At 36.1% G+C, this 14584-nt stretch overlaps 1 protein-coding gene across 1 annotated transcript; it reads left to right on the forward strand.

The window, feature by feature from the left end:
- The first annotated feature begins 2731 nt into the window (after nt 1–2731).
- Nucleotides 2732–8004, forward strand: LOC121421848. Its single transcript, XM_041616649.1, has 2 exons — nt 2732–3314; nt 6301–8004. Exon 2 carries the CDS (start codon nt 6358–6360, stop codon nt 8002–8004), a length of 1647 nt encoding a protein of 548 aa, XP_041472583.1. The 5' UTR covers nt 2732–3314; nt 6301–6357.
- Nucleotides 8005–14584: the final 6580 nt, after the last annotated feature.

A 14584-nucleotide genomic window follows, 5' to 3' on the forward strand; every position in this document is an offset into this window, starting at 1 on the left:
GGTGGTTCCAAGATGGGGTTTTATAAACTGTTCGCACAGTTCATTACCCATCACTTTATGCACGACTGGAACAAAATATTCTAATTAATATGCTGCCCATCATGATATGAATGAAGTAAATCATTTAGAACAGAAAGGATTGCTGCTACAAAGTCATTCGAAACTTACGAACAGTTTAACTTAACTTTTTTTGTAATATCCTTCTTTTGAAAATCCGTCTTACGCATGAACCTCACCCACGCACAATACACGCGCGCGCATGTGCACCCTCCCCTACCCACACACGCAGAACCAACTCACCGTGAGCAAGGTGAAGAGACAGGCTGTAATCCATAAACACTATGAAAGGATTATCCATTCTCTACAGGAGTTATTTGATGTCACCCTCCGGTGATGCTTATTTTAATATCCCTCCGTCTGAACTTTAGTCAATCAAGACGATTCCTCGAGGAAGCGACCTACCTCAAACAGTGCATACTTATTCACGTTTTTACTTTAAATAAACGGGTGATCGCTTATCGATTCTCTATTCTCACTTTTTAAAGGGGAAGTTCACCCTGACAAAAAGTTTATTGTAAAAATAGCAGAAAAATTAATGAAAAATATTGCCGAAGGTTTGGGAAAAATTCATCAAATAATCAAAAAGTTATTAGAATTTCAATTATTTGATTTGTGACGTCATATGCGAGCAGCATTCCTACATAGCGAATGGTAAAAAATCAATGAAATGTCATTTTCTCAGAAAATTGTAAATGGTTTTCACTGTAACTTTTGTATATCAATAGACAAATCGTTTCACACCCGATCATGAATAGAAAACAAAATTTAGTCATCAGGAACCATACAGAATTTGAAATTTATGCATTTTATATTACATAACACATGGGACAGCTGCTCGTTTATGACGTCACAAATCCAAAACTTTGAACTCTAATAACTTTCTTACTCTTTAACGGATTTTCCTCAAACCTTCACCAATATTTTTTACTATTTTTTCTGCTATTTTTACAAGAAAGTTTTCTTCAGGGTGAACTTCCCCTTTAAGAAATTTCGGTTTTTCTGTATTTTTCTCTCAAGGTTGATGGGGGGTCCATGTAAATGCACTTGGAGGATTTTTTTTTTACTTAAATGTTTGTCAGAAAACTTTTAGCAAAGATTTTATTCTGATTTTTTTTTTAAAAGGTGGTTTCAGCAGAAACAGAAAGAAATGTGCATGTAATACGGACACCTGTGACCAAATCTTTTAAATCAAGAAAGCTTGTAGGTATACTCCGATTCCAAGCTGAAAATAATGTGATTTGAAAAGACAAAGTAAAATCAGATAAAAGTAAAATCAAATATTTAACCGAAATCGGACAAAGAAATACAAAGTTATGTAATTAATTTCCATATGTGTGTTAAAACAGTTCTTTGCATGTCCTCATGAATATTTGAAATTGTATTTACTCAATTTTTTTCCATTAAGATTTTTTAATGTAGTGATGACTGATTTGATGCCTAAAGTATACGCTGCTGCAACTGCAAGTGCCGTGGCCGAGTGGTCTAAGGCGCCTGACTATACATGGAAAGTCTGGGGTTCGATCCCCAGCCGCGGCACCTATGTGAGTAAAGCCAGCCTGACACTTGCACGATTTTGTGTCACGCATTGGCACGACTCAAGTCGTGCCAATGCGCAAACTAGTCGTGAACTGGCGTGAAGTGTGCGTAAACACGCCGTGACTGCGTGCCATGTCGGGACGAGAATTTTGAAATGTTCAAAATTTTGGTCACGACAAAATTTAGCGACCGGGTCGTGTACTATGCGCAAACTGTTCGTGAACTCGGGACGATGTGGGAGGATGCGTGCCAGTGCGTGGCAGTGCGCGCCATGCCACGACTAACTCGAATAGTTCACGAACAGGTCGAGTTCACGAATAGTTCAGCACGACACCATTCGGATTGCACAAACTCGTCATGCCAATGCGGGAAGTGCGTAAACTATGCGCAAACTGCGTGAACTCGTCGTGCCAGTTCGTGTGTTAATGTGGACACTGACGGGCATGCATTCGTGAACTATTCGTGAACTCGTCGTGAACTGTGCGTGAACAAGTCGTAAACAGTGCGGGAGCCTCACAGTTCGTGCCCCAAAATGACACGACTTGCCACGATTTTAGTGTCAGCCTGGCATAAGACATTTAATCGACAATGCTCGTTTATTCGTGAGCAAGGTATCTAATTGACAGTGCTCTTTTTTTCTTGCATTCAAATTAATGAAAATGCTATACGCATTCTTGGTAACTATTGGGGGCACTTGTTAAAAAAATACTTTGCTACAAGGGATATCATGATATTATGATTATGATTTCGTGTAATGAAATAAGAAAGAAGAAAATGGGGACATGACATCATCAGCCCATCGTGAATATTTATCAAGGTACGCACATATTAACTGTTTTCACAAAATATTGCTAAAATTTAAAGGTCAATAACTTCGTCATTTGTTATCCGATTTTAATGAAATTTTCAACATTTTGCTTGATGAATTTTACTCTTTTTATTCAGATGTAATTATTTTCAGCCCGGAGTACCCCTTTGATTTAAAATTTGATACAAAAGAAAAGTTAGATCGCTTGTACTATAACACATACTTTTTTCTCTCATTTGAGTATATATTAAAACTTTAAAAATGAATGAACATTAGATTAACCAGAACTGAATGAAGACTGTAAGCACTAAAGTACTTTAACTACACACAAAAAACAAGAACTAGTTTCCATGAGTAAAATCGTTTGCTACTCACGGCTACTCATGGAACCGAGTGCCTTTTATTCGAATATTACGTATTTTTACTTCAGAATCTGTGTTTCTGTTAAAAGTTACATCCGCTCTTCCAGTATACTGGTACTCGTTTTTATTTTTTTCTTGAGTATCCCTACGCGATAAGCACGTTAAACAAATGTGCAAAGTGAGTTTCTTTTCAATTTGGTACGGCTTGGTGGATGAACGGGTAAAAACACTAACAATCGAGTGAAGTGAGAATTGCTGAGTAATACTGTAATTCAGTAGATGAGTTAACCACGGCAGTCTCGGGGTCTCATGAAAGTCTTTACGAGTAATTTTATTGGATATGAGTAATTTCACATATTGCGTCCGGTACGGCTACTCAGATCACGAGTACAATCTTCAGGCCAGCCAGGCCATGTGGATGGAGCTACCCAGGCGCCAGGCCGGTGGATGGAGGTCGCTCTGCGGGTATCGATCGGCTGCGAACATGTGGACGGTGTATGAGAAGATTTAAAGGCCTACCCGTTACAGAAGTTTTGGGCTTTTTTGGGGTGAGTTTTACGTGTTCTTTTTATTTGTTTGGGAAAGTGTTCCATATGCACCCCCACCAAAAACTGTGTGTTTGCTTTATAGATAAAAATATAGCTTCATTAGCTTGAGCCTTGAATCCGGCATGATACGTGATGCCTAACCCAGGCCAGGGAGCTCCCTCCCGCGTACCGATAGCTAGTGGGCGGGCCGGAACTCCGTGAGTTGATGCCATGGCATGGACTGGTTCTCTGGCTACGACCCAATATGATATGATGGTGGCCCAAGTCTGCGCACCTAACACTTTGAGTTAAGATTTAACATGTATTACTTCTTATTTCACAAAATCTTTCAGTCGATAATGTTCCTTACATCCATGACATCATAATAAGTTAGTGTGCCAAATTGTATATCTCATAAAGATTTGAAAGAATGTAGGATTTTCTTGGAACCTTGGGAAGTCATTTTCAGATTGAAAAAAAAAATGGTACCCCAGGCCCATGTCTGCGCACTCATTCACTTTGCACACGATTCAGGGATTTTGATGACAAAGGCAGCATTTTGAGGCTGTCACATGAAATGCCCTGAATTCAATATTTTTCCTTCATTTTGAGTCAGATTTTTTCATACCTAGTATTGGCTATTGCATGTGTAAAGTTTGTGCTTGTTGTGTATCTTTTAGTAGAATTGCGCAGATACGCGGGTGCGCAGACTTGGGATTGGGAGACCGCACAGACATGGGGGAACTGACCACTGCCAAGATGTTAACCCAGGGAGCCCAGCTAGGGCTCACCGTGCGTTTACTCATACTCACGGGACTAGGGTACATGTAGATTGTGGTCACAATAACTTGGAAATGAAAGTGTGAAAACATAAATTGTGCTCTTCCACAATTATGTGGATTAAGGTCAATCATGTGGCAGTATCCTGACATCTATGATCTAGGCACAGACTGGAAGCACAGACTGGAACCTCAAAAAACGAAAAGTTCTCTATAGTTTGATCCCAGTCTCAATCGGCCATTTTTTGTTATGAATTTTGAAAGAATTAGGAGAGGTATCATGACAGGACTTTTTTAAAGGTTCCAGTCTGTGCCTCTATGTCGGGATACTCCCTCATGATAGATTCATCCATATAATAGTGGAAAGCCTAAGTGCATAATGTCTGTTTCACAATTTTATTTCCAAGTTATTGTGACCACAATCTACCCTACATGTCTGTGAATATGAGGAAATGCAAGGTGATGTTTGTGTGAGCAATGTGACATTTGCATACACATTGCTCACACACACATCACCTTGCATTTCCTCATATTCTCAGATGTAGAAAGGGCAAAAATTTGTGAGTCTCACTCTCATTGAATGAGACTTGTCAACTAGCCTGCTTATTGTGCTAATAATACCCCTTTCACAAACCCATCCTCCAATTATCCGCCTAAGACTAAGAGTAATGCAGATAATTTAATGAAAATTGCATTCACAAACTCCAAAAAATAATTGCACTATTTTTTTACAAGCGCCCGACCTGAAAAAGGCAAGTAATTGTCATGGCAACTGCACACGCCCCCTCTAATAATAATAATAAAAATAATAATGGTGGCTACTTATATAGCGCACAGGTCCACCTTTTGGTGCTCATGGCGCTTCAAGGAAAATGAACACAAAACATAACAGCAATAGAAAACAAACAAGAATAGAATTTGAATTCCCCTGAATAAACAAAATATTAAACTGTTAATGGGAGATTAAATAAGTTTTCAACTGGGACTTGAATGTTTGTGTTGATGAAATTTGGCGTAATTGGATAGGCAGTTGATTCTATAGCTTTGGTCCTATAACAGAGAATGCATGGTCCCCCCATTTGTGTTTTGTTCTGGGTGTCTGGAGCAATAGAGCATCAGATGATGAGCGAAGACTACGTGAAGGCTGATATTTTGAGATGGGGTTGTGTTGGAAAAGGGTGATCTTTTGTGACCGCACCATGGCAATTATCCGCATTACCGGTACTTTGGAAATGCGTTCACAAAGTCAAAATCTGGTCCCGATGCTGCTATTATGCAGATATAATTGCAGCATCGAAATAATGCAGATAACTCTGGTCCCGCTCCGATTTTACCACCAAATTATGCGAATATTATCCACATAATTGGGTTTGTGAAAGGGGTTTAGTCGGTTTGGCTCTGTGACTAGCAAACTTCTAGTGCTCAGCCTCAGGCAGGTTGAGATGAAAGAGGTGTACCGGTAATTAATAAGTTCTGTTTGCACTGTTTATTGATAAGTTTTATTTGTTTAGGGGTGGAATTACCCTTAAAGGGGAAGTTCACCCTGACAAAAAGTTTATTGTGAAAATAGCAGAAAAAATAATAAAAAATATTGCCGAAGGTTTGAGAAAAATTCATCAAATAATTAAAAAGTTATTAGAATTTCAATTATTTGATTTGTGACGTCATATGCGAGCAGCATTCCTACATAGCGAATGGTAAAAATTAATGAAATGTAATTTTATCAGAAAATTGAAAATGGTTTTCACTGTACCTTTTGTATATCAATAGACAAATCATTTCACACCCGATCATGAATAGAAAACATAATTAAGTCATTATGAACCATAAAAAAATTGAAATTCATGCATTTTATATTACAAACACATGGGGCAGCAGCTCGTTTATGATGTCACAAATCCAAAAACTTTGAACTCTAATAACTTTCTTATACTTAAACGGATTTTCCTCAAATCTTCACCAATAATTTGTACTATTTTTTCTGCTATTTTTACAACAAAGTTTTCTTCAGGGTAAATTTCCCCTTTAAATGTTGCTGCATGTACACTGCTATGGTACAAGACAACTCTCCAATCATTTATCAAACTGTGAGTCTAGAGTTTTAGGTCCACCGGTAAATGCATGGGGCTATATGTAATTGTCTAGATGCACCTGGCTGTTTAGGTGAAGATATTATTTTAACTGAGTGCAGTTAACTTTAGCTGTTTGATTGATATTTTTTCTTCCAGGTAACAATGCAGTCTGTTGTGTCCAAGATGCATTCATGAATTTGACACTGTTTTTAGATGTATCAGTGCCCAAGATGTCTCTATCAGGGTGTCCGCTTACGGAAACTTGTGAACCATATTCGCAGTATTCATAGTCATGAACCAGATTTCTTCCTTGTTTGTGGAATCCAAGGTTGTCAGAGATCTTATAAGGTATTTTCTTCATATATCACTCACCTCAATCGGCACCATAAAGAGGAGTTCGCTTCATCTGTAGATGTACATGAAGTGTCAACAGAAGCACATGACAAAAATTCAGAACCTCTCCCTGAAACTGGACAAGTTCCAACTGATTTGCACTGTGATTCTATTGATGATGAACCTGTTGATGTTGAAAGATCAGTAGCTCTGCTTATATTGTCTCTTAGAGAAAAGCATAAATTGCCTTTATCAACTGCAAATGCTATTCTCCGGGAAATTTCTGAATTGTGGCGCATTCATGAACATCACCTTACATCAAAATTCCAAGAACTATTAGCACATCATCCACATGAGCTTGACCAGTTCAATATATCAAGTGATGTACTACATCATCTGTCAGCATTGTCATCAGAGCATGAACAATTGAAGTACTTTCGATGTAGTCTCGGTTTGGTTGAGCCTCAAACTCATAAACTAAATATCAATTCAAATGATACATTGCAGTATGTACCAATTATTGATTCACTTCAGTGCCTTCTTAAGCATAATGATGTTTTGGCTCATGTACTGAATTTCAAGTATGGCCCTCAAGAAGGAAACCATTTTGTTTTGACAGACTTTTGTGATGGATCACTTTACAAAGAAAACCCTTTATTCCAGACAAATGATCCAACCATTCAGATAATTTTATATCATGACGATTTCCAGATCACTAATCCATTAGGATCAAGGCCTGTGAAAATAAGTGCATTTTACTATGTCTTAGGAAACCTAGATAGCTGCTTCCGCTCTACACTTCAAGTCATACAGCTTGCATGTTTATGCAGAAGTGAACTTGTAAAAAAATATGGGTATGGTTGTATTCTGAAACCAGTTATTCGTGATCTAAAGATATTAGAAAAAGATGGCATCAGTGTGAATATCAATGGTTCCTCTCTCACAGTCAGAGGGACTTTAAGCTTTGTAGCATGTGACAATCTTGCTGCCCATGCCATTGGTGGATTTGTTGAGAATTTTGTTGCAAATCGCTTCTGTCGGCAATGTATGTGCACAAGAATTATTCTTAAGAATAATCACACACCAAGTCAGCTATCTAAAGTAAAAGAAAGATGCATTGAAGGGTATGATCGACAAGCGGATCTAGTAGCAGATGACAAAAGCCTAATATCTGTTTATGGAGTCAAAGGGAAATCTCCCCTTAATGAACTTCAATACTTTCATGTCATAGATGGATTACCCCCTGACCCTGCCCATGACCTCTTGGAAGGTGTGTGCCCTTGGTTGTTGCAAAAAATACTTACAAATCTGAAGGATCAGAAAATCCTAGATATTTCTGACATTAATGCTGTTCTAACTACATTTAAGTATAAAGGGAGTGACAAGGTAAACCGTCCATCAAAGTTCTTGTCAGTCACCAATATCAAACAGACCGCTTCTCAAATGTGGAATCTGATGAGATTTTTTGCGTTGCAGTTTTCCTCGTACATACAGGCTGACAATGAATCTACATGGGAACTGTTGTAAAGTAAACGCATAAGCAATTGTAATTTGTTACCCTGTCCTAGATGCTTGGCAACAAAATATTTACAATGTCTGTTTTATTGGGAACATCGTTCTTTTCTCTAACCAATTTAGGGAAGCATATCTCATTTGCACCAATTGCATTGTAATGGTCACTATGTGTACATAAGCAGTGTCATTTAGTTGTATGCTGTGTGCTTGCATCTTAGGTTGAAAGTGAAGCAAACAAAGACACTCCCCCAGAGACAGAAGAATCAAAGAAGGACACCTTCAAGAGAGGCAAGTCAAAAGTTCATCCTCATATCAGAGTCACCCGTGGAGACTACAACATCTTCTGCGAAGGTGTCAAAATAGCATCTTCTGAATACATACCCGAAATATGGTGCCTTCTTCTTGTCGCATATTTTGTGTATGACCTTGAATACCCCAAGCAGGCACAGAACACCTTTACATTCATGGAAGTCAAGCTTTTTGACATCAAAAGAAAAGAGAAACTTCCGCGCTGTACGCATTCCCTTCTGAATGAACTTGCCAAACTGAAATAATTAAGTTTCATACAAGACTTTTACCCTTGAAGTTATGTAGATTTATTGTGCAGAGAATGCTTCATGGGAACAGCCCAATCTAACTTTCAACTATACTTATTCTTAATCAAACAGAACAATCAATGCATATCTTACTCATACTGGGAGTAAATGTAATAAATTGCTGACATTCTTTCAAAAGTGAACATAAAGCAACACTGAGGAATAACCCTTGCAGTTACTCCAAATAAAAATTTCTGTTAAATAATAGAATTAACCATTTTGCTATAGCCTTCTGTAAAAGGAACCGAATTATAAAGTGCCACATGATTTCTGTTTTTTTTTCACAAGACCACTTTACCCCATCTTAGTTTTAAACAACTATCTTGTATTTTTGTAACAAGTTGATTTTTTTTTCTCATAGATCCTTGATGAAAAGCTATTTTGCACAAATCTGTAATGGTCTTTTTGTTACTGATAATGTTGACAGAGTAATAATGACCTTTTGCCTAAATTTGTTTGTTGGTATTCTAAGGTTAAAATTTTTGTTTTTGCTTTCGTTTCATTGCCTGGCAATTACAAATGAAAAATTGTAATACAGTGTTTCTTGTTTGATTTCAATGTGGAAAGTTTCCCAATGTTACTGAAAGTTCTTCTCTTTGTACGCTGTAATCTATTGCTGTGATGGAAGAATTAAGAACGGAAAAGTCAGGATTTGAGGTAGATTCAAGTTTTTGTTGTATTCTAATATTTATAACATATGAACAGAATACCAACATACTCTAGAAGAGTACATTTGTTTGAAATGTATGGGGAGATCAGCAATATTCTGATGCTAATTGGTGTTACTATTGGGAGAATTATGACCCTTCTCCTTAAAGAGTTTAACCAAATCATTTCTGTGTGAAGTTACTCTAAAAGTTGCTGTCAATCGTTGCATTATTGTAAGAATGTAAATTGGATAACGTCATACAACTGTACATATAGGACACTCGTTTGCATGCTTTTCTTTAATATTTAAAGCTTCAACATGTTATTTAAACTATGTGGTGATAATGTCAAAACATAATGATAATGGCATCTTTTAAAGAAAAAGTGTCTTCTTAATGCCATAATAATTTGTTACATCATCATTTTTTTGTGGAAAATCATGATATTTTATTGAAGAAAAGATGTTGAAGAACCATTGAAGAACTTGTTTTGTAGGGAAAATTTGATTCAACTTAATCAAGAAGAACATTATTCATGGTCATTGACAGCTTTTACATTTCTTGACAATTTTTTCTCAAAGTTGGTTGAATTTCATTCTTAATCAGTTCTTTCTTTTGAGACACCTTGTATATTTGGTTTAGCTTTCCTTTAAACATTGTCTTTCAGTTATGAGTGTTTTACTATAAAATACAATCAGTGTTTTGCATTTTCAATGAATGTATTGTATATGGTAATACACCTGTACATATATAACACATGTTTCCTGTTTGCCTTAAGTATGCAAAGATTCAACATAATCTTTATATATACAGGGTGGCCCAGAAAAACGCCCTAATATACTTGCACTATCTCGATTCAAGATTAAATGATATCAAGTGATATAAAGTTTTCTTAGAAAAAAAATCATACCAAAATTGTCCTAATTGGGTGAGTACTTTTCATTTTAGAGATGTTGACGTGAAGCAATGTAAGATCAACAATTTGTCAATTTCTAAAACTAACATCAAAGAAAGCCACTGCCCGAGAAGTCTAGGGATTAGAGAACAATACAATCTGCAACAAATGAGCATTATGCAACTTGTTATATTAATTATTGTTCCCCAATTCCTAGTCTACTGTGGCAGTGGCTTTTGTTTGAAGTTGAAGTTTAAGATATTGGAAAATTGATGATATTACATAGCTCAATGTTAACATCTCTAGAATGAAATGTATTCAATCAAATAAGACAAATTTGGTATCATTTTTCTTCTCAGAAAATTCTCTATCACTTGGTATCATTTTATATTGCATCAGGATAGTGCAAGTATGTTAGACCGTTTTTTTCTGGGCCACCCTGTATAAATATATATATATAATATAGTGATACTGAAAAACTAATATAAATTTTGACAGAGAATAGTGATATAAGGATGAATAAGATACTGGTGTGATAGCATTACATTCATGTAATATAACTCAGTTAAAAGTGTTATGTTGATAATGTGATAAATTATGTTGGAGCTCCATGTTTGGTAATTATTTAACATCAGTTTTCATTTTAGATCATGTTTTTGTTATTGGTTTGTTTGTAAGAAAAGATTTCACATGGAAGAGCCATGGTAGAGAAATTGAAAATGAATGATGCCAGTAGAGCATTTATACACTGTTGATGCCTTTCTTAATTGTTCTGTTTGCCATATTTTCATGTTCATGAATATTAAACCTCTTTTCTAAACTCAGAAATCAAACCAATCTCTGCATGTATTGAATATGTTGAAATTCAATGAGCAAATGACACTGTGAGCACCACTGACCAACGAATGGAAATACCACAAAAATATTGTTCATTTTTTTCTCAGCATAAAAAATCCATATGTATTGCATCTTGGTGATATTCATGTAAAGCAAAAAACCAATGTTGATCCCATGGATTTCCCATTACTATGTCAGTCATGTACACAGTTTGAGTAATGTGATGCACTGATGTGAGTAATGCAATGTATTGGTTTGAGTGATTTGATGCAATGATGTGAGTAGAACTTGCTTGTGATGAGTTTGTGCAACGTTAACTTACTGACTCTCTGAGTTTGTAAGCGTTACTCACTAGATGAGCTTATGCAATGCACTCAAAACATTTAGTTAAGTTACTCAATTAATTGAGTTAATTAAATAAACTCATTTGGTATGTCACTATAGTGTCAAATAAAAAATACTCCATTAGGTGCGTTTTCAAAGTAACTTCATTGAGTGAAAACACTCATCCATGTGTGTCACTATAGTGTCAAAAATACTTGGACATTTGAGTGTGATTACTAACACATGCAAGTTCTCATTTTTTGTGTGTAGGTTAACTAGAAGCACTGGCGGATCCAAGGGTATATCGGGATCGTGGCCCACACCCTTTGAGAGCCATAATGTCCATTTATATAGCGCAGTTTTTATATGCATGTACTCAACTGCGCTATGATACTTGGTATCATTACCCCGGCTGTAGCTGATGAGCCGCCATATTAATAGGCGCTTAAAGCGTTCAAGGAATAAATCCTACCGGGTACCCATTCACCTCACCTGGGTCGAGGTGGGCACAATGTGGATAAATTTCTTGCCGAAGGAAATTACGCCATGGCTGGGATTCGACCCCACGACCCTCTGTTTCAAAGTCTGAAGACTAATCCACCGAGCTACAACGCTCCACGGATAATGTTAATATGTCATTTTTACCGAAGTGCGCCTTTTTTCCTTTGAAAGCGAGCCTTTTTTCCTTTGAAAGCGAGGACCTTTTATCTTTATTTTTTTTTTGCTTGTCATATTTTAATCGGAAAAATATTTCCCTCTCTTTTTGAAATCCGCCCCTGACTGGGAAGCAAAAGAAAACTTACTGCTTAACTTATCACAGAATGAGTGAAACTGAAAAAACAACTTCTTTCTCTGGAAGGGAACTGGGTATCATCATTCAACAGCGTTTTATATGATGATAACAAAAATACCAAGAAATTGAATTAAGACGCGCGTAGCATATTCAAAAGTTTAGTCCTTGCCCGACAGAAAGGTCGATATTCCCGCCATAATATTGATTAGAAAGAATATGAGAGACTGGTAAAAATATAATTTCTTTGTTATCAGCAAAAAAGAGAGGAAAATATATTTTTGAAGCATTAAAAAAATAGGGTATGTTTCAATGGCACGGATGCTCAAACTTCAAAAATCAATACTGATGGCAAAGAAATGAAATCTTTCTATGGTGAAAAGTATGAAAATTGAATATTGACTCAACTTCTGTATCATATGCTTTCCGTGAAAAAAACCTATACACTAACTTCTATTAAATTTTCAACGTTCTTTTTTTTCTGCTGATCGCATTTAAAGAACTTGATCTGAACACGTTTTGCTAGTTCTTTTTTCTCCCTTATACTGCTTTTGTGGAAAAAAATCAATACATTTGTGAATTAACGATTCTGCAGAATAACAAAAATACAAAACCTTGAAAATAAAGGTTATATTACAAAAATACTTCTTTTGAATAGTTTCGAAATAATTATTGATCTTGACGTTAGCTTACAACTATTCCCTGAACTCGTTTTTTACCGAGTGTTGAATTATTAAGTTGCATTTGATATGTTTAGCATTCATTCTAGCCAAATATAAAAAAAGAGAAGTAAGAGGAAGGACTGGCAATTTAAAGTTCGTTGCTATGTAATGATAAAAAAATGCTTTGACATTTTTTAAATGCATGCCTGGAGTGTACACAAATGATAAAAAACACGACTCGAGATTTCTATCTAAGAAATAGATATCGATTTCCTGCAAACATAGCGAATAGCACGCCTATTAAACGTCCTTCGATTGTTGAATAATAACAAATTTATTTCATTTCTAATTTTAAACATTATTGCATGGCATAAAGCGAACTATGATACAGAATAATGAAATAAAAATGTAAGCAAAGCTCATTAATGAGGGTTCCCTTCAGTAAACTTTTAGATACATATTAATGCATAGTAAAAATTAAAAAAAAATTCTTTCATCATATCTTCGTTTAAATGCAAAAATAATTATAAAAGTCTTTAAGATATATTGGTCAGCCTTTTACAATATTCTCTATATTTTCCCAAATAAAAGACAATTCACAAACAAGGCAGGCTGGATAATAACAAGATATGACAAGAATTTAAGGGACACGCGAAACAAAACGTTACAAGAACATGGAATAATAAAACGTCACAAGATGAAGGCATGAGCAACATATGATTAAGAACAAGCAGGTTTACGTCCAATTCGTGCCCATTCGTCCAATTGCCAACTCGTCTACTACCATTTGGTCTATCGCCGGTTCGTCTACTACTCATCACATGGTCTAAGTTCATTTAATATAATGCCATTCCGTCTAATTACCACTTGGTCTAATAGCCGTTTAGTCCATATACCTTTTGGTATAATTAAACTAAAGTATTTATTGTGCAAAACGAATGAAAAATGGATATTAGACCAACTGGTTATTAAAGGAAATGGTAATAGACGAAATGGTGATTAGACGTGGTGCTAATTGGACCAAATGGTTATTGGAACAAATGGTTGTTAGACGTAAATGTTGATGGACGGAATGGCATTTGACTAAATGAAGGTAGACCATGTGGTCAGTGGACGAGTTCGCGATTTAACAAGAAGACAAGAAGGAATAAGACAAAGCTAAAGAAAAATACAAGAACGGACATAAAAGGATCACCAACAACAAAGAACACAAAACTGCACATACAAGGTAGATAGAATGAATATAACTAAACAAACTTTGTCATGTTTGTAGAAAGTAAACAAAAATATCCTTACTTGAAATGTTCTCGATTGTTGCCACACAAATTAAAACCACAATTGATTCGAATCATAAGAACATTTTTTTCGCCCTTCCATCATTACCGGAAGTTTGACTATATTCGGAAGCTACTAACTTGAAAATAATGCACTTACTCAATAAAATGCAGCCTTGGACTTTCTTTCATTCCTCGGGAAGTGAGTTATCGCATTCAATACTGTAACATATCAAATATTGCTCAATTAAGTAGGGGGCATACGACTCCGTGTCTATTTGTGCTCTTCCGAATGTTAATTCATATTAGGGGTGGAACCAGAATTTTACAAGGCTAGGGGGGAATTTTTTTCTCCAGGAAAGATTTGACAAGCCAAATCGAGATCCTTTTGTTTACATATTCCCATTCAAAATATTGATGGTGCCTCTCAAGTGGAGGGGGGGGGGGGGGTTGACTGGTCGGATGTGCCCCTATATAGGCATGGATCAGCCACTATCAGTTCGAATTATATTCTCATAACTCATCTTATTAGTCATAGGCCTATATAGTTCAACTGTCAAAACAAAA

Source organism: Lytechinus variegatus, chromosome 9, assembly GCF_018143015.1.
Source record: "Lytechinus variegatus isolate NC3 chromosome 9, Lvar_3.0, whole genome shotgun sequence".
Taxonomy (NCBI): domain Eukaryota; kingdom Metazoa; phylum Echinodermata; class Echinoidea; order Temnopleuroida; family Toxopneustidae; genus Lytechinus; species Lytechinus variegatus.